Here is a 21,770-nt window from a genome sequence, read left to right on the forward strand (position 1 = left end):
CTGGATCCTAGATGATGGTCCTGATGAGTATGTCTATGATGATGCTACTTGGTACTCGGCCCTTCCACGGAGTAGACGACACCGTCGTGACGTTTACCAGGAGAGCCAGACATGGGCACACAAAAGGGATGTACTAGCTCAAAAAATGTGGGAGGATAATTTAGCAGCTCAAGATCAAGATGATTAAGAAGTTAGTATGTAAGGCTGATGTTGATGGGTTTTATTTTAGGTTCCATTCAGTCTGTTTGAAACTAGAGTTCTCCCTTATTTCTATGTATCAAACATGAGTGCTATTTTGTTACATTTGGTCATTATGTATGTGATTCATGTGAAACTATGTTGGTTGTACCTCTGTAAACTTATATCACTTATTTTATCTTTAGTAAATTGTTGGTTGTTTCATGCTTATTTGCCTCACCTATTATCTTTTAATTAAAATGGCTCACTGTATGAGAAACAGCGATGGCCAAGGGAAAGGGGAAGTCTGATGGTGATGGGTGCTCTCGTGAGAGGACTATTTCCTGGGCTGATGATCAGACCAAGTTTATGTTGGATTGGTGCATTGAATACATGAAGGAACAATATGCGGGATTTAGGTTCAAGAAGCATCATCTTTTGAAGTGTGCTGATGCTTTAAATAGAAAATTTGCTATGGGGGTGACACTTGCTCAAGTTGATCGTCACTTCAGGCACTACAAAGAAAATTGGAAGTACATTGCCGCCGCAATTAGCAAGAGTGGCAATGTTTTCGATGATATTAGATGTGTGGTAACTATCTCCGAGTCTGAAAAGTCTTGCCTCAATGTACGTATAATTTAGTTTCTTTTGAAAACTTAATATGGCTAATTTAATTAGGATCTTAATGTGTGTGTGCTTGTAATGCAGGATAGAGCAAGGCGCTTGCTTTCTAAGCCCATCAAGTTCTACTATGAGATGCAGGAGCTATTCACAGGCACTAGTGCTGATGGTTCTTTGGCCATGGACCAACATACATGCACAATTGATTCCGATGACTCGGACAATGATGAAGGGTTGTATGATCTCAACTGCTATCCACAGTATGAGGGCCCTCTTGAGGAGGATTCTGACACTTTGCCAACAACACATTGTCCTAAAAGACCTCCAGTACCTGTAGGTGGTGATAATTCAACATCTAGCACTAACCGAGTTGGTAAGAAGCGCCCAAGAGGTAGCAAGTCACCTACTAAGAAGCCACCAAGAACCAAGAGTCGTTTCGTGGAGTCCGCTGAAGAAATCAACTCTACATTGAGGTCACTCCAGCAATCCCTTGCTGCCGCTCCTCCTCCAATGCCCCAAGTTGTTGATCCTTATGCTAGTTTATGGAAGAGGTTGGAGGAACTCCCAATTACTACAGATCAAAGAATTACTGTTGGTGTGCACTTATCTTGCAAGGACAATGAAGGTTTGCGTGGTTGGTTATGCAGTGCAAGTGAAAAAACTTTTGAAACTTGGGTTTGCAAGTTCTTTGCTGACAAAGATCATGTTTATAGCAACATGTGAAGTTATCTAGTTGCTAACTTGTCATGTCTAGAAGTTGGCAACCTGTGAAGTTTAGAAGATGGCAACTTTTGGTATTTAGGAGATGAACTTGTGCTACGGCTACTGCTTTTGGGAAGTAGATCTTTTGATGTGTGGTGAAACACTTTAATGTAACTTGGCCAGAACTTGTGTTATTGCTATGAATGACTATCACTTGACTTTATAATGATGGACGAAACTTGCACGTATCTATCTTATTTTCTATCTTGATTATGAGTTTGCATTTTGAATTATTTTGTACAGATGGGATTAATAGAAAATGCTCCATGTTACTTTTTATGGTTATTATTATTGCGACAAAATCTTCTTACATTTACTGGAGCATGTTGTAGTATGATTGCTTTGCGAGACAAATGGCAAGTAATCTCATCACCGTGGAGTCTAGCAGTAAGGTGATTCTAACCACCTGTGGCAGGAAACCGTGGCAGAAAACCAAACGCAAACCATAACTTTTTGCCAAACATTTGTGGAAGTCATCCAAACACACGCCACACAAAATCTGCCACACCTAACCTAAGGCATGGCTACCAACCAAACAGTTTGATTTTGCCACACATTATGGCAAGCCACAGGTGTGGCTAGTACCTCACCTTAGGCGTGGCAATTTGAGTCTCCAACCAAATAGCCCCTAAAGGCATGTGCCAACCAATCACTATGCCCTTTGTTGCATCTCTCTGCATGGAAGCAGTAAAGTCAATAGCTAACGTGTTGGAAATATGCCCTAGAGGCAATAATAAATAAGTTATTATTATATTTCTTTGTTCATGATAATAGTCTTTTATTCATGCTATAACTGTATTATCCGGAAATCGTAATACACGTGTGAATACATAGACCACAATATGTCCCTAGTGAGCCTCTAGTTGACTAGCTCGTTGTGATCAACAGATAGTCATGGTTTCCTGGCTATGGACATAGGATGTCGTTGATAACGGGATCACATCATTAGGAGAATGATGTGATGGACAAGACCCAATCATAAGCATAGCACAAAGATCGTGTAGTTCGTTTGCTAGAGCTTTGCCAATGTCAAGTATCTCTTCCTTTGACCATGAGATCGTGTAACTCCTGGATACCGTAGGAGTGCTTTGGGTGTATCAAACGTCACAACGTAACTGGGTGACTATAAAGGTGCACTATAGGTATCTCCGAAAGTATCTATTGTTTTATGCGGATCGAGACTGGGATTTGTCACTCCGTGTAAACGGAGAGGTATCTCTGGGCCCACTCGGTAGGACATCATCATATGCGCAATGTGACCAAGGAGTTGATCACAGGATGATGTGTTACGGAACGAGTAAAGTGACTTGCCGGTAACGAGATTGAACAAGGTATCGGTATACCGACGATCGAATCTCGGGCAAGTAAAATACCGCTAGACAAAGGAAATTGTATACGGGATTGATTAAGTCCTTGACATCGTGGTTCATCCGATGAGATCATCGTGGAACATGTGGGAGCCAACATGGGTATCTAGATCCCGCTGTTGGTTATTGACCGGAGAACGTATCGGTCATGTCTGCATGTCTCCCGAACCCGTAGGGTCTACACACTTAAGGTTCGATGACGCTAGGGTTATAAAGGAAGCTTGTATGTGGTTACCGAATGTTGTTCGGAGTCCCGGATGAGATCCCGGACGTCACGAGGAGTTCCGGAATGGTCCGGAGGTAAAGATTTATATATAGGAAGTCCTGTTTCAGCCATCGGGACAAGTTTCGGGGTCATCGGTATTGTACCGGGACCACCGGAAGGGTCCCGGGGGCCCACCGGGTGGGGCCACCTGCCCCGGGGGGGCCACATGGGCTTTAGGGGGTGCGCCTTGGCCTACATGGGCCAAGGGCACCAGCCCCAAGAGGCCCATGCGCCTAGGGAACCCTAGAGGGAAGAGTCCTCAAGGGGGAAGGCACCTCCGAGGTGCCTTGGGGAGGATGGACTCCTCCCCCCCTTCTTGGCCGCACCCCAAAACCCATCTAGGGCTGGCCGCCGCCCCTAGGGGGTGGGAAATCCTAAAGGGGGCGCAGCCCCCTTCTCCCCTATATATATTGAGGCATGGGGCTGCCCATAACACATGAGTTCTCTCCCTCTAGGTGCAGCCCTGCCTCTCTCCCTACTCCTCCTCTCCCATGGTGCTTGGCGAAGCCCTGCGGGATTGCCACGCTCCTCCCGCGCGGCGACGTCAGAGCCGGCGGTGCAATGTGTGAAGCAGCGGCTACTCCGTGTGGCCCTCGTTGCAAGCCCTGGTCTGTTTCCCCCGCTCAAAAAAATTAAAAATATTTGGCGTTCAATTGAATCAGAAATTAAATTTAAATGTTGCAATCAATACCTGGCAGCCAAGCAGATGGCCAAATTTGAACCTGTGCCAAATCCTTCGCTATTTCTAGAGATTTACATAAAGTAATTTAAATTTATATTTGAAGTGTGCTATAGTTTGTGCCAAATCCTTCACTATTTCTAGGATTTTGTGCAAAGCAAGTAGCAAAAATATGATTCTTTGTTTTCAAAAGTACATTTTTGCATCTTATTTGTGCCACTCTCTTTACACAAAAACCCCTCTTTTGACAGTTCAGAAATGATTTTTATTGTAACAAAAATCTGGAAAGTCCCACTTTTGGAAGCTATCCTTTTAGTGTTGTTTTTCAATACAATTCTCTGAAAATTGTGACGCAAATTTTATTAAATTAATGAGGTCAAATAAGGATTTATAGACATTTTCATATTGCAGTTGGACCAACAGAGAATTAATTAGGAATTTTTAATGAAGTCCTATAATTAAATATAGATTTAAATTAAAGATACATAGAAAAGCTTCATGTATAATTAAGAAAATTGGCTATTAAATAGGCATGTAGATATGATGAATTTAGGAACTTGAATCAGCCCAATTGGGTTTGAAATGAATATTCTATTAATTTCTAAAATTGACTAGAAATGGAAAAAAAGTATTTGACATTGTTCAGGCAGGTTGAACAGGCTGACCCAATTACATAAAACACCCACCAAGCAGCTCCTAAGCATATAAGCAAAACTGAACAGAACTAAGGAGCCAGGGGCATGAAAATAAAAATCCCTAATTTTTTTTTGTCATGACTTTGTAAAAAAATTGTGGTCTAGAAAATATTGACGTTTTCCCAAACAATGCTTGATGTTTGTTTTCATGATCTGGCGCTGCCTGTATAGACACCAGCATTCGAGAGATGTGGCGCTGCCTATTAGCACCACATGGTCTCCAATGGAAGCTCCCGGGTTCGAATCCACGTGTCCTTCTGTACAACTTCGGCCAATGGGCGGGCTCATCGCAGCTCCGCGTGTATGGAACAACGTATAGAGCAAGTATAATAGGTCCTATAAGATGTTCCACATCAGCAAAATCTTAACTGAAGGAGAGAGAAAATAAGAGAGAAGGGATCCGGCGATAGCACAAACTTCAAGAAATGGAGCTGCATGCAGCCCCATGCGAGGACTAAGGGGCTGTTTGGATCCCAGCCTAAGCGTGCCACGCCTAATGTGAGGCGTGTGTTTGGTTCTGAACAAAAGTTAGGCTCGCCACAACGTTAAGGGTCGTCCGCCGCTAAAATTTCGCCAAAAAGTGTGGTGCTCGTTTCGCCCGCCACACTCGCCGCGGCGCGCCAACTGAGCCACAAAAATCCCCGCGAACTGATAAAAGTCACCGCTTCCCTGTTCGTCCTCAGTCCAAAAATCCCCCACCCCTTCAGTCTTGACCCCATGGCTGAGAGCCCTTCTCTCTCCCCTTCCAGATCCAGCTGAGGACGACCTTGCCGCCGCACTCGATCTGCTCCTCCCTGGTACGAATCCTCATCACCGCAGCATCTATCTCCTCCACCTCCTCCATCTCCTCCATCTCATCACGTCAGATTCATCTCATACATGCAGATCTGGGCGTCCTTGATTTTCTCAAGAGAAAAATACCAGCTTTCTTCCGTGATTTGTGGGATTTCCCGTTGCTTGTTCCTGCCCTTGTTGCATCCAGACTAGGAACTTCCATCTCATAGCGAAAGGTCAACTATTTGTTAAGAGGAAAGGTAACACCGTAATCCCCCTTTGCAATTGTTGCATGCTTGTACGAGTGAGATTATAAGCTAGTAATTTCTTGTAAGTATGTGGTGTTGATGTAAGATTTGACATCTCTCTGTGTTCTTTTCTTAGATATGTATTGTACAATTTATTGTCTGAGTAATATACTATCCTCTGTATAATTTGCGTTGGATAAAAAATTTATATATAGTTCCACTCACTGATGTCATCTGATTTTTTAATGCTATTATTGTTTCATAGATGGACCAAAGAACATTATGCTTACAGTATTACATGCATTATTATCACTACTACATGTGGAGGAGAAGATTGCTTGCTGCCATTATTGTGTGTTTAGGGATGTACTGGTACAAGATTAATGTCCGAAAAAGGAAGAGAAAATCTATAACTTATGCTCCCATGTTCGAACGAGATGTTGAAAGGATGTCACGCCTGAACCGTATGTATTATGGAACCGAGGCTAATTGCATAAGTGAGCTGCGCATGCGGAAATTTGTTTTTCACAAATTGTGTGCTAACCTGAGACGTCGTGGTCTACTGGTAGACACATTCCATGTAACTGTGGAGGAGCAAGTTGCCATGTTCATCCATGTTGTGGGTCATAACTGGAAAAATAGATCGATTGGTTTCGAGTTTTATCGATCGGGCGAGACTGTTAGTAGGTACTTCAATGCTGTTTTAGATGCCCTGTGTCTCCTTGCTCGTGATGTCATATGCATCAGAACCATCGAAACACATTCGAAGATAACAAGTAGCTCCAGATTTCACCCTTACTTTGAGGTACATCCAAAATTATTCACAAGTATCTGCAATGTATTTATAGGTTCCATTCAGTCTGTTTGAAACTGGTTCTCTCTTTTTGTAGGGATGCATAGGAGCTCTGGATGGTACTCATATACCGGCATGTGTGCCAATCCACATGCAAGATAGGTTTAGGGGTAGAATGTCCTTTCCCACACAAAATGTGCTAGCAGCCGTTGATTTTGACCTAAGATTTACATATGTTCTTGCTAGATGGGAGGGATCGGCTCATGATTCTTATGTGCTCCAAGATGCCCTATCACGTCCCAATGGCCTTAAAATACCAGAAGGTGGGATTCTAACCCATGGCTTCAAACTGAAACTTTCTTTAGTTCTTAGCTAATGTGTTAGCATCATCATGATGTAGGTAAATATTTCCTAGCGGATGCGGGATATGCTGCAAGACCCGGTATACTACCCCCATATCGTGGTGTCCGATATCACCTAAAGGAATATAGGGGAAGTAGAGAGCCTGAGAACCCAAGGGAGTTATTCAACCATCGCCATTCCTCACTTAGAACAACCGTCGAAAGAGCATTTGGTACCTTGAAGAATCGATTTAAAATATTTGCAAGTCAGCCATTCTTCCCTCTAAAAACACAAGTAAAAATTGTGTTTGCTTGTTGTGCGCTCCATAACTGGATCCTAGATGATGGTCCTGATGAGTATGTCTATGATGATGCTACTTGGTACTCGGCCCTTCCACGGAGTAGACGACACCGTCGTGACGTTTACCAGGAGAGCCAGACATGGGCACACAAAAGGGATGTACTAGCTCAAAAAATGTGGGAGGATAATTTAGCAGCTCAAGATCAAGATGATTAAGAAGTTAGTATGTAAGGCTGATGTTGATGGGTTTTATTTTAGGTTCCATTCAGTCTGTTTGAAACTAGAGTTCTCCCTTATTTCTATGTATCAAACATGAGTGCTATTTTGTTACATTTGGTCATTATGTATGTGATTCATGTGAAACTATGTTGGTTGTACCTCTGTAAACTTATATCACTTATTTTATCTTTAGTAAATTGTTGGTTGTTTCATGCTTATTTGCCTCACCTATTATCTTTTAATTAAAATGGCTCACTATATGAGAAACAGCGATGGCCAAGGGAAAGGGGAAGTCTGATGGTGATGGGTGCTCTCGTGAGAGGACTATTTCCTGGGCTGATGATCAGACCAAGTTTATGTTGGATTGGTGCATTGAATTCATGAAGGAACAATATGCGGGATTTAGGTTCAAGAAGCATCATCTTTTGAAGTGTGCTGATGCTTTAAATAGAAAATTTGCTATGGGGGTGACACTTGCTCAAGTTGATCGTCACTTCAGGCACTACAAAGAAAATTGGAAGTACATTGCCGCCGCAATTAGCAAGAGTGGCAATGTTTTTGATGATATTAGATGTGTGGTAACTATCTCCGAGTCTGAAAAGTCTTGCCTCAATGTACGTATAATTTAGTTTCTTTTTAAAACTTAATATGGCTAATTTAGTTAGGATCTTAATGTGTGTGTGCTTGTAATGCAGGATAGAGCAAGGCGCTTGCTTTCTAAGCCCATCAAGTTCTACTATGAGATGCAGGAGCTATTCACAGGCACTAGTGCTGATGGTTCTTTGGCCATGGACCAACATACATGCACAATTGATTCCGATGACTCGGACAATGATGAAGGGTTGTATGATCTCAACTGCTATCCAAAGTATGAGGGCCCTCTTGAGGAGGATTCTGACACTTTGCCAACAACACATTGTCCTAAAAGACCTCCAGTACCTGTAGGTGGTGATAATTCAACATCTAGCACTAGCCGAGTTGGTAAGAAGCGCCCAAGAGGTAGCAAGTCACCTACTAAGAAGCCACCAAGAACCAAGAGTCGTTTCGTGGAGTCCGCTGAAGAAATCAACTCTACATTGAGGTCACTCCAGCAATCCCTTGCTGCCGCTCCTCCTCCAATGCCCCAAGTTGTTGATCCTTATGCTAGTTTATGGAAGAGGTTGGAGGAACTCCCAATTACTACAGATCAAAGAATTACTGTTGGTGTGCACTTATCTTGCAAGGACAATGAAGGTTTGCGTGGTTGGTTATGCAGTGCAAGTGAAAAAACTTTTGAAACTTGGGTTTGCAAGTTCTTTGCTGACAAAGATCATGTTTATAGCAACATGTGAAGTTATCTAGTTGCTAACTTGTCATGTCTAGAAGTTGGCAACCTGTGAAGTTTAGAAGATGGCAACTTTTGGTATTTAGGAGATGAACTTGTGCTACGGCTACTGCTTTTGGGAAGTAGATCTTTTGATGTGTGGTGAAACACTTTAATGTAACTTGGCCAGAACTTGTGTTATTGCTATGAATGACTATCACTTGACTTTATAATGATGGACGAAACTTGCACGTATCTATCTTATTTTCTATCTTGATTATGAGTTTGCATTTTGAATTATTTTGTACAGATGGGATTAATAGAAAATGCTCCATGTTACTTTTTATGGTTATTATTATTGCGACAAAATCTTCTTACATTTACTGGAGCATGTTGTAGTATGATTGCTTTGCGAGACAAATGGCAAGTAATCTCATCACCGTGGAGTCTAGCAGTAAGGTGATTCTAACCACCTGTGGCAGGAAACCGTGGCAGAAAACCAAACGCAAACCATAACTTTTTGCCAAACATTTGTGGAAGTCATCCAAACACACGCCACACAAAATCTGCCACACCTAACCTAAAGCATGGCTACCAACCAAACAGTTTGATTTTGCCACACATTATGGCAAGCCACATGTGTGGCTAGTACCTCACCTTAGGCGTGGCAATTTGAGTCTCCAACCAAATAGCCCCTAAAGGCATGTGCCAACCAATCACTATGCCCTTTGTTGCATCTCTCTGCATGGAAGCAGTAAAGTCGAGCTAACGTGTTGGAAATATGCCCTAGAGGCAATAATAAATAAGTTATTATTATATTTCTTTGTTCATGATAATAGTCCTTTATTCATGCTATAACTGTATTATCCGGAAATCGTAATACACGTGTGAATACATAGACCACAATATGTCCCTAGTGAGCCTCTAGTTGACTAGCTCGTTGTGATCAACAGATAGTCATGGTTTCCTGGCTATGGACATAGGATGTCGTTGATAACGGGATCACATCATTAGGAGAATGATGTGATGGACAAGACCCAATCCTAAGCATAGCACAAAGATCGTGTAGTTCGTTTGCTAGAGCTTTGCCAATGTCAAGTATCTCTTCCTTTGACCATGAGATCGTGTAACTCCTGGATACCGTAGGAGTGCTTTGGGTGTATCAAACGTCACAACGTAACTGGGTGACTATAAAGGTGCACTACAGGTATCTCCGAAAGTATCTATTGTTTTATGCGGATCGAGACTGGGATTTGTCACTCCGTGTAAACGGAGAGGTATCTCTGGGCCCACTTGGTAGGACATCATCATATGCGCAATGTGACCAAGGAGTTGATCACGGGATGATGTGTTACGGAACGAGTAAAGTGACTTGCCGGTAACGAGATTGAACAAGGTATCGGTATACCGACGATCGAATCTCGGGCAAGTAAAATACCGCTAGACAAAGGGAATTGTATACGGGATTGATTAAGTCCTTGACATCGTGGTTCATCCAATGAGATCATCGTGGAACATGTGGGAGCCAACATGGGTATCCAGATCCCGCTGTTGGTTATTGACCGGAGAACGTCTCGGCCATGTCTGCATGTCTCCCGAACCCGTAGGGTCTACACACTTAAGGTTCGATGACGCTAGGGTTATAAAGGAAGCTTGTATGTGGTTACCGAATGTTGTTCGGAGTCCCGGATGAGATCCCGGACGTCACGAGGAGTTCCGGAATGGTCCGGAGGTAAAGATTTATATATAGGAAGTCCTGTTTCGGCCATCGGGACAAGTTTCGGGGTCATCGGTATTGTACCGGGACCACCGGAAGGGTCCCGGGGGCCCACCGGGTGGGGCCACCTGCCCCGGGGGGCCACATGGGCTGTAGGGGGTGCGCCTTGGCCTACATGGGCCAAGGGCACCAGCCCCAAGAGGCCCATGCGCCTAGGGAACCCTAGAGGGAAGAGTCCTCAAGGGGGAAGGCACCTCCGAGGTGCCTTGGGGAGGATGGACTCCTCCCCCCCTTCTTGGCCGCACCCCAAAACCCATCTAGGGCTGGCCGCCGCCCCTAGGGGGTGGGAAACCCTAAAGGGGGCGCAGCCCCCTTCTCCCCTATATATATTGAGGCATGGGGCTGCCCATAACACATGAGTTCTCTCCCTCTTGGTGCAGCCCTGCCTCTCTCCCTACTCCTCCTCTCCCATGGTGCTTGGCGAAGCCATGCGGGATTGCCACGCTCCTCCACCACCACCACGCCGTTGTGCTGCTGTTGGATGGAGTCTTCCTCAACCTCTCCTTCTCTCCATAGATAGATCTTGGTGTTACGTAGGAAATTTTTTGAATTTCTGCTACGTTCCCCAACATAACGTACATCCAGTTTATTATATGAGCAGGCTATATAGCTAGCGTGGTACTAGTATATAGCCGGATGCAGACTCTTCTATTAGCTTTGCTCTAATATCCCACTCCATAAAAAATTAGTACCATCTTGATTAAAAAGAATCTCATAAAATATAATAAAGGTGAAAACGAAAATCGGAGAAACGCACTTCATCCCGAGCACCGAGAAATACTTAAAAAGCCTCCTATACTCAAACATCCTCTGCGCATCTTCCAAATACAACCATTGCGGTGGCATGTTCGAGGTCAAGTACTACGTGGTTCGTCGGTACAATGAGACCGGACCCGCTCAAGGCGCCGTGATGGGTAACCTTTACCCTGACTTCACCCAGGTGAACCATGGCAAGTACGTTGTCAGCAAAATGAGGGCGAACACTGGCACCAGCAACCTATCTGGGTCTCTGGGATTACGGGCTTTGCTACACCTACATAATTATTCTAGGTAAAGCTACATAAAAACTGGTTTGAGGTGATTTGATGGGCAGGAAAAAATAGCCTGGGCCCCACTCCGTGAAAATCGGGGAGGTGGGGGGGTGGGGGAGGGGGGAGGGAAGAGGAGAGAAGTACTCCCTTCGTTTCTTTTTAGTTCACATATAATGTTTAGTCAAAGTCAAGCTTTGTAGAATTTGACTAACTTTATATTAAAAAATATAAACATTCACAATATGAAATCAATATTATCAGATGCACAATGAAACGTATTTTCATATCATATAGTTTTAGTATTGTACATGTTCATATTTTTTTATATAAGTTTGGTCAAATTTTATGTAGTTTGACTTTGATCAAATCTTATATGCGAAGTAAAAAGAAACGGAGGGAGTAGATTAGGAGGTTTAAGTAAGTTTACCTAGATGTGTACGTAGGTGTAGGATTATTCCTAGGATTACTTATACATGACGGCTGGAGTGACCTTCTAAAAGGACAACACGTCCATCCTCTCGCAGCTGCAAGACGTCTTCGATGCCGATTGGGATTCTCCCTACACTATGAGGACGTGCAGACGTACAACCCCTCCATCGTCTCGCTCACCAAGCCTCAACGAAGTCCACCAAATGGGATGAGGACGTGTCCATATCATCAATGTTGAATGACCAAGCTCCAAAGCCTGAGGATGTTTTTTTTTTGAAACGAGGCAAAAGACTGGCCATTTTTATTGATTAAAAAGAAGAGAATTGCCCAATTAATTGACGGAAAACCGGGCTAAAACCAATACAAGCCAACCCACATGATATGGGTATCACCGGCCAACTTGACCATCAACATGGGATCACAGAACTACAAGCAGCTGCACAAAAGCATGACGGCACATGCCAACAGAAGGCCACACGCGCGAACAACCGATAACTCAGACTCTGACGACGATCATCACAAAGAAATATGCATGACCTTTTTTTAGACAATGGGCAGCTGCATTTTATTCATTCAGCAACTGTCTAGTACGAATGATGGTGCTGATTACATGAGGTACTACATTAAACCAGCATGACCCAGGGTCATGTTCTACAGACCTAACAAGAACATGAGCTGCCTTGTTACATGAATGAACACACAAGATTCAAACATGGGAGCCCTACTTTTAATATCACATTATTATGGCACCTATTTGAGATCTGTCAGCTGTCAAAGTTATTCACTTTATTGATCACAGCTATACAATCAGATGCCGTAATAATGGATTGAAAGCCAGCAGCTTCGGTGAATAATAAGGCTGGTTGTAATGGGGAGTATCATATACTAGTATCATGAATATGATACTAGTGTATGATACTACCTCCCTAATGCATAGTACTATCATATATCAGTATCATGTGGTACTCTATTTATTGTTATGCATGACACAAAGTAGCATATCATTTATTATGATACGGTATCATGATATGATACTCCACCATCTTTTTCTTCATTTAATGCTATGACACATCATCAAAATTGCCTAGTTGACATGCATGATACTAGATATGATACTAGCATTACAACCAGCCTAAGAGCATCTTCAACAGACGCCCCAAATGACGCGCGCGCGGGGTAAACCCAGCTTTTAGCGCGTGCGGGGCGGTTTGCCGCGCTCCAGCGGCCGCGGGAAACAAGCGTGCGCCGGAACCGTTTGCGCGCGCGCGAAAAGGCGCCAGCTCGCGCGCAAGATTTGGCGCGCCGCTTCGCCACACGCTTCTCCACACTTCCTCTTCCTCTCTTCCTCTCCCTCTGCCACGCGCCGCTCCAGCGCCCCGCCACCGCCGCGCCGCCATGCCGCCGCGCCGCCGAGGAGCGTCCGGCTACCGCGGCGTCCGCCTGCGCCCCAACGGCTGCTACACCGCGGAGATACGCTCCGGCGAACTCCGACTCGGCCTCGGCACGTACGGGACGGCGCGCGAGGCCGCCCGCGCGTACGACGCGGCGGCGTGGCGCCTAGGCCGGCCGCGCGGCCAGATGAACTTTCAAGATGTGTACACGCTCCAGCAAGCGCTCAACCTCGCCCCTCTATCTCGTCTGAACACGGCGGAAGACCGTGCGGAGCACGCCGAGCGACAACGCCGCCTCCTCGTCGCCCAGGAGGACAAGCGGGTCATGGCTGAGTGGCGCCACCCGGAGGATGTCGCCTACGAGCGGGCCTACTGGGCAAGGCGCCGCGAGGAGGACACGCGAAGGCGCCGCGAGACGCGGTTGGAAAGGCGTCAGCGGAAGGCGTTGGTGAATGCGCAGTCCGACATCGTTGCAGCAGGTGGGCAGTCGTTCTTCGCGCCGAACGATGATCGGTGGCTGGACATCTGGCTAGACACCTCGGACGACACCGCCAAGGATGATAATGGTGATGATGATAGCGACTTAGAGTAGTTTCTATCTAGTTGCGCCGTAGTTTATCTATGCTTTCGAACTATCTATCTAGTTGCATCGATGTAAAATACCTTTGTATTGTTTTTTATTTATGCAATCTATCTAGTTTTTATTTTATCTATGCGTTCGAAAATTAAAAAAATATTATGTGCGCTGCATTTTAACGCGGCTGCTGGAGCAGCTCGCCGCGCCAAATCAGGCGATGGGCGCGCGCTAAAGCTGTTTTTTGCGCGCGCCGCGTTGGACGCCTGTTGGAGATGCTCTAAGTAAGGCATGGCGCAGAGCTATAGCTTCAGCAAGTTCTGGCTTCTGGATCTTCAATATGCATGGTCCTTCAGCAAACTCTGGCTTATGGGCCTCCAATATGGTCCACATAGCACCTGCAGGCAGCCTGTACCATTCCCAGGTGGTCACGGATGGCAAGTCCAATACCCATGCGAGATGTGAATCTGAGAAGATTGCTGCATCGGTATTTATCAGAGCCGACCCCATCCGCGGTGGAGACCACTTTCCGATTGATGCTTCGTCCTTGGCTCCTTGCACCTAGGAAGGCTGGTCACAATGGGTAAGAACATAATCTAGTAAACTACACAGTTTTCTAGACTATGTTACTACTTTCATATTGGGTAGGAACATGTATGTATTCTCTCCGTCCATGAATAAGTGTACTTCTAGCTTTTGTTCTAGGTCAAAGTTTTAGAACTTTGACCAACTTTATAGGAAAAAGTTTTAGCATTTATGACACTAAATTAATATAACTAGATCTATTTTGAAATATACTTTCATAATATATTAATTTGATGTCATATATGTTATTACTCTTTTGTATATAGTTGGTCAAAATTACAAAACTTTGACTTAAGACAAAAACTAGAAGTACACTTATTCGCGGACGGAGAGAGTAGTGTCATGCAGCGATGTATTTATTAGGATATAGACTCATTGTTTCTTGGAGTGTGTGATGTTCCGATAACTTAGCTAGTTATCACAAGCATCTCTCTCTTCATTAAATATGTGCCACATAAGAAAACTTGTATTGGAGTGTGTGATGTTACTCCTAAGTTTCTGCCCATTGTGACCAGCCTAAGGTAAGTCGACCTGCAATTATTTGTTTAGCATAACTAGGTCAATATATGCATTAATCTTTCCAACCATAGGTTGTGGATGAATTAGGCTCGCTTGTATTGATCTTCTTTGAAATTTGTCACCTGTAGGTAGACAGTTGTGTGCCATTCATTCTCCATAAGATAATTTTCATTTTGTCTCAGCTTCGGTGTTTGAGGAAGAACCTTTTCCATTTTCATCAGCTTCATTTTGTCCGGGCATTGTACCTACCAAATTCCAGTGACAACGCCATTAATCTGCTGGCTCTCTAGTTCCTTTCGTGTGCTACATCCTGCACTCTAAATTTGACCTTGACAACTAACTACCCCCCACTAGATCCCCTCCCCTATTTTGTTTTATATGATGCTCCTCCGCAAGGTTCCTATAGCTCCTTCCGAAGCACCACCACGGCCAAGCCATGGCCTCTCGCCGTCGTCCAACCACCACATTAATATTAGGGCATGTACAATGGTGTTATCTTAGGAGTGCTATGTAGGATAAATAATGAGGTGGAGGAGAGAGAACTCATAAGAAAAGGTTCGTCTTCTTTTATTTAAGAGAAGACAAGATATGATCTCTTAGCATAATATGTCTCACCATGTTTTTAGGAATAGCTAATTATTGAAGATAAGGCTAAGAGATGATTTATTATAGACATTTTTTTGTTATCTCTAAATTACATGCAAGATTTAAGATAAGACTATCTTATCAAACATTGTACATGCTCTTAGAGACAAAATTAACTGCACGTTGATATTAGGTAATATGAATTACGTGTTAATTATGAGATAAATTGATATTTGGTATGCTATCAATTACACGCTCAACATGTTGAGAGCTCAACATTGAAGCAATCTAAGTCGTTCGATTGACATGATTTGATGGTCAAGATAATTGAATCTATCTCTTTGGATCTTTTTATATTGGTATAGATATAGATATAGACGATGCTCCTCCTCAAGATTCCTATAGCTCCTTCCGAAGCACCACGGCCAAACCATGGCCTCTCCCCGTCGTCCGACCACCACACTAGTCCTTGTGTCGTTGCTATGCCTCTACCAAGCGCCACGCTGGGCCTTGTCGCTCTCCTTCAGCCTCGACTTCTCCGACCTCACTGCCGGCACGTCGATCCTCGTCGCCGGCGACGCACTCATCAGTCCACCAGCGCTCCAGCTGACGAAAAATAGCCGGGCGTCGTACCGGTACAAAGTGCCTCTATGGAACGGCGCCTCGAGCGAGATTGCTAGCTTCGCCACCGCCTTCTCCTTCTGGATCACCCCAGAGATCGAGGACAGCCCGAACGGGATGGCCTTCTTCCTCGGCCATCTCCCTTCGTTGGACGTCCCCCGCAACAGCAGCAGCAGTGCCGGCGGCGGCCTCCTCCCGGCCTTCGCGGACGGGACAGGCGAGAGCCGGATCGTGGCGGTGGAGTTCGACGCCTTCCTCAACCATGTCGGCATCGACGTCAGCTCCGCCAACTCCACGGCAGCATCCGCGTACGCGACGGCGACCTGGCCGGGCAAGAACCTCACGTCGTCCAGTGTGATGGAGGCCACCGTGAAGTACCACAATGACACCAAATTGCTGGCCGTCGATCTCCTCATCGGCGATGCCCTGTACCAGGTCAATGCAACCGTTGACCTGCGCAGAACCCTAGGGGAGGAGGTCGCAGTCGGCTTCTCCGCGGCGAATGGCGCCGCCGCCGGGCTGCACAGGATACTGTCGTGGTCGTTCAGTTCCACTCTGCCCGAACCAAAGCGGGAGGCGCCGCCGCCTGCTGAACCTCCTCTCCCAACCAGCAGCTACAACCACAGGAAGGGAGCATTAGTCCTACTATTCTTAGGAACAATCGCCATGAGGTGTGTCCGGATAGGATTTCAGGTTGGATTCAACCCATCACCGGGCCATGTTACCTTAGGCCCCGATTGGGATGCTGCATTTTTGCTACCCCCGTAACCTTTTACACCTGTATACTACCCTACCCTCCAACAAATTCCTGGTGGAGAGTTGTAAAATATTTCCGGTGGTTGTAACATGCGCTTGGCTACCAGGTTGTAATATACCAGTGTATTCAACAGATCACAATTCACCAAGCTGCCCTTTTCTTCCTCCCCGTCCCATCGGTTGGACGCGCCATGGAGTCGTTGCCGCTCTACCTGCTGCTCCTCCCGCTCCTGGACAATGGCCATCGTCCCACTCCTCTGCCTCAACCGCAGCTGCTACATATTACAAACATCAACAATTGAGCAAGTACATATTACAAACACCTCCAAAACTGGGTTATCTACCCCTTAAAAAACTGGGTTGCCTACTTCTTTATTCTGTAAAACAGGATAAATGCAACCCTCCACTGTCTGGTGCATCCGGACTTCCGGTGTATATGCCTCAGGTTTAAATTTTTAGAAGTTCCAACATGAATCTACTCAAAATTTAATGTACAATTCAAAATAAAATGACAAACTGACATCAATTGGTGATAATGGGCCACATTCAAAGCCCAACTTATACTAGGTATACTCCCTCTGCATACAAATGGTGATCTAAAACGTCTTATATTTGTTTATAGAGGGTGTCTGGGCTTTAGGTGACGCGGAATTGACTGATCAAATTGTTGAGTCTCATGAACCCAATGCAAAAAACTTGCTTTTTAACATGACTGATTCATTATCAAATTCGGAGTTTGTAAAGATGGTTGTAACTCTTTGGGCGGTATGGACCGCTCGCTGAAAAGCAATACATGAGTCTATCTTCCAAAGCCCAATGTCGACCCACTGCTTTGTTGAGAGCTTCATCGCCGAGTTGGATGACTTCAACATTGCCAGGAATTCCACTTCGGCGGGGCGTGCACTTGTAATACCAATGCGAAGCTGTTGGAAACCCCCTTCGAATGAACACGTTAAAATCTATGTAGATGGGGGTTTGTCCTATGATGGGCGTGTTGGAGCTGCGGCGGCAGTATGTAGGGATGAACATGGTCAGTACCTTTGGGTCCTCTCAATTGTTCTACCCGGTATTATTAATCCGATAGTTTTAGAGACCATTGCTTACCGTGAGGCTTTAGCACTTGCGGCTGATCTATCTTTGGGTCACTTGGTAGTTACTAGTGACTGCAAACCGATTGTGGATGACATCATAAAAGGGGTAGAAGGCCCTCATATCACAGTTGCCAAAGAGATAAATAATAGAAAAGCACATTTTGCTAGTTGTGATTTTCCGTTCGAAGGTCATGCTTCGAATCAGGAGGCTCACAATCTTGTAAAATTTTCTGCCTCACTTTCGCGGGGTCTCCACTTGTGGCTTATCTCCACTCATGACTACCTTTGTATCCCTTTGATTATTGTTCAAAATTAATAAAGTATGGGATCCCTAAAAAAATACAGAGGGAGTACTATTTACTGCTAAACTGTCTATCTTTTTGTCTTGGCCTGTGTTATGATTTTTCATTTGATTTATTGCGACATGAGGGAGTACTATTTACCTATGGGACAGTTTTCCTTTTACAAATTTCTAGAACTTTGATTTCCACAACATTTAAGAAAATATTAAAAACAAAGGTCAGATTTACTTTAAGCCCAAGGAAAATGTACATCTTTTTATTATTATATAAATATGGAAAATTTAATAAAAATAAAAGCAAAACCAGAAAGTTTCGAGCAATTGAAACCAGAAAGTTTCCAGCTTCTCAACCAAGTGTTTACCTACCTTAGCCACTCATACTACGTTAACAACGTTTCGAGCGATTGAAACCAGTGAACGAGTAGAGAAAGCCCCTTCTCTTCCCGTCCATGAGAGCGAACGAATAGACCCGGCCCTTCCCGTCCATGACACTATGTATAATAGTATCTCAAACTCTTGGGGGCATTACATACAATTTCTACCAAATCCACAGTCTTTATAGTTGCTTCAACCAAACAACCTCCAACTTTCCATAGTCCCCACTCTTGGGTTTCGGTAAAATAAGAAAAAACTTGAGTAAAAAAAACATAATAATAAAAAAAATCAAGTATGCCAACCGCTTTGTTGAACGGCCATTAGATTCTACCTGCTTTTTTTTACGGAATTTAGATTCTACCTGCTTATAGTATGTCCAGTAGTGAATATGACAGTACGGTGGTGGCTTCATAAAATGGAAGCTTTGAACGACAACACCATTAATTGGCGGGCTCCTTTCGTTAAGTTAGAGTTGCGTACCCCGTTTGCCACGCGGTCTCTAGTAGATCTACATCATGCACCAACTTTATGCTATAAATTTGATCTTGACATTGTTGGAATTGATCTCAGCTGTAACAAACTGAGAGAGAGAAAAGGGGGTTGACTCCCCATGATTTGTGCTATGATCGGAGGCACACAGAAGCAACTTGGTTTTGGTCCCACATACCCAGCACACACCCATATATAAGGAACAGTGGTTTTCGTTTTGGAAGAGTTCTTTTACGGTCTAACCACTAACACCCGATCCTAAAGATGTGTTGAGGTACGTGAAGGCCAACTACCACTGCCAGCCACCTCCAGGGCCGTGCTGGCGGCGTCCCTTGTATCTGCTACATCGCCCAGCTGCTGCTCTTCCTCCCCGACGATCTCCTCACTGCTGGAGATGCTGAGGTGGAGCCAAGGGCTATCCTGCTAATGGATCAAGACAATCACGGTTAGTAACAACTATTATGCTTCAGGGATGTTCTAATCAAGAGATCCAGGTCCCAGTTATCTTAACTCTAAAGTATTATATATAACATTGGTATCTTGAGCCCGTTTGATCTTTGTTTAAGAACTCCAATTAGACTCGGTTTATGTTATTTACTAGAGTCATGGTCTAATTCCTTACAAATTTGAGTAATTGTTCATGTATAAATCGCTTCCGCTTACAGACTAATGATGATGACATCTGGGTTAAGTGCTAATTTCCCTGCTAATTATGAAATAGCTGAAATTATATTTTCGCCTAATATATTAGCACTGATTGTGGCCTCGGTTCAGAAAAGGATTCAATATTTTTTTAAAGAAAAGATCCCAAGAAAGATTGCAGTTTTCCCCCAAATCCCGAACACTAGAAACAAAGAATGAATCCTCAACGTGTTTAAGGCTGGGGGTGCTTACCCGCTCCAGATTAGAGACGTTGCCGTGCCGCTCACAAATCATGGACGCCTACGAGCATGGCCACCACGCCATGCGCGTCAACGTCAGTACCTCATGCTGCAGCAGCATCGTTGAAGGCGTGCCGTCGCCATTCGCAGCGGCGGACGAGCTGCAGGTTTACGGCGCCTGGAGCGGCGCCTGATGGATGACGCCGAGTGCCTCGCGTCACCGCCGGCGGGCACTTATGGCCGACCTGGCACCAGTGCTCTCTCCTCCGGCATCCCGCAATAAACGTCGTGTAGCTGCACGGGTGGCCACGGTCGATGGAGCAGCACACGGGATCCCTCCGTTGCACGCTACTCCGTCGAGCGGAGCCGCCGAGCCGCCATGGACACCGGCATCTCGCGTCGTGCTTTGCACCGCCGCCAGTGGTGTTTCTGGTCCGTCGCGAGCGGAGAAAGCGGGGGAGGAGAGAAGAATGGGCTAGGCCGCTAGGGTTTACCACCGCGAGTCAGATTTGTTCCGAGGGGAGCAACTTACATCCGTTAGATGAGAATCGACGGCTGACGTTGATGCTCCGCTGCAGTCGGGCTGCGGGTGGCTTAGCGGGCCTAATCTGGCCGTAGGCTACGACCCAGGTTGTGTTGTCCCAGTATAAACTTTTCTTATTTTGACGAATTTAGCTGCTGGATCGTTCCTTTATGGGTTGCCGTTGGTTTTAGGCCAAAAATAAGTATCGAGTCGTTTTTGTTTATTTTCAGTGCATTTGATGTGTTTCAAGTAGACTAAGAAAAGGGTTGTTTCAAGTTTTCTGATGATGGTTTATGCACTGTTTTATTAAGAAACAATATGCCCAAAAATGTCTAAGAGGTAGTATCAATAATGATATTGTTTTTTAATGGGCTGCCGTGGGTTCCTATCAGTCAAATTATGTCTTTTAGACATTGGTATTTTTATTGTTTTTGAATCATGTTATTAATATTATTGATAACTTCTATGCACTGTTAATGTGTCTTGATTGCCTAAATTATGCTAAACATATTTTTTTGAATTTTCTAAATAAAATGGACAGATGAGAAATTTATTTGGAAAATTTTAATGTGGCATAATGTAAATGCCATTTATGGCATTTTTAGTGGCAATATTTTGTATCCTTTAAAGTCTAAATATTAACGTGGTGAAATGATATTTATCCTAATCACTATCTATAATGTTTCATTCCCTAATGTTTGAAATATTTTATACGGAAACTTTATTTGATTTTGAAGTTTATGGTGATGCCATCCTAATGGCATTTCGTAATGATGTGATCATTTCTAATGGGCTAAGGCCAGTTTAAGCAGAATGTGATGGTTGCATTGTTCGGTCTTCCGCATCGCACTATGTGTCATAATTATATTTGGGCATTATGTCTATTGGGCAAAATAAAGTTTTTTTTCTTGGTGCATTTCATGTCATTTTATTATGATATACACCATTGATATATGCATAAAGACTCAAATAATTGAAATATCCCCTAAACAATTTTTTTTTCAAAAGTACATGTTGTCATTTGTTTGACAACTCTTATTTGCCAAATATTGTTATTTTGTGAATCCTTGCGAAAAAATTATGTCCATTTTTTTAATTCTTTGGGAAAAATGTTATGATATCCTGATGATAATATTAATGGTATTTTCACTCTGAATGTCCTCTTTAATGTTTACTCGGTGGGAGTGACATTTATGTTTATATGTTAATTCCAATGTCATTTTCAATGTATGTCATTGAGAATTCTAATGATAATTTTGACACTTATGTTCAATATTCATATTATCATTGTGAGATT

The 21,770-nt window shown here is 44.1% G+C and overlaps 1 protein-coding gene, 1 long non-coding RNA gene and 2 pseudogenes across 2 annotated transcripts; 3 read left to right on the plus strand and 1 right to left on the minus strand.

Annotated features, from left to right (window-relative positions):
• Positions 1-462: 462 nt before the first annotated feature.
• On the plus strand, positions 463-1,270 carry LOC119333961 (annotated as a pseudogene).
• Positions 1,271-7,514: 6,244 nt separating this feature from the next.
• Positions 7,515-8,322, plus strand: LOC119333964 (annotated as a pseudogene).
• Positions 8,323-15,868: 7,546 nt separating this feature from the next.
• LOC119332707 (anti-H(O) lectin-like) lies at positions 15,869-16,867 on the plus strand. The gene has a single exon (XM_037605859.1). It carries the CDS (start codon positions 15,869-15,871, stop codon positions 16,823-16,825), a length of 957 nt encoding a protein of 318 aa, XP_037461756.1. The 3' UTR covers positions 16,826-16,867.
• A 2,242-nt stretch (positions 16,868-19,109) lies between these two features.
• Positions 19,110-20,433, minus strand: LOC119330880. Its single transcript, XR_005160309.1, has 2 exons — positions 19,964-20,433; positions 19,110-19,492 (listed from the first exon to the last, which is right to left on the minus strand). It is a non-coding gene; the product is annotated as an uncharacterized LOC119330880 (long non-coding RNA).
• Positions 20,434-21,770: the final 1,337 nt, after the last annotated feature.

Source organism: Triticum dicoccoides, chromosome 7A, assembly GCF_002162155.2.
Source record: "Triticum dicoccoides isolate Atlit2015 ecotype Zavitan chromosome 7A, WEW_v2.0, whole genome shotgun sequence".
Taxonomy (NCBI): domain Eukaryota; kingdom Viridiplantae; phylum Streptophyta; class Magnoliopsida; order Poales; family Poaceae; genus Triticum; species Triticum dicoccoides.

Excerpts from the sequence above, each read along its gene's own strand:
- LOC119332707 (XM_037605859.1), top strand. The coding sequence starts at position 15,869 with ATGGCCTCTCCCCGTCGTCCGACCACCACACTAGTCCTTGTGTCGTTG.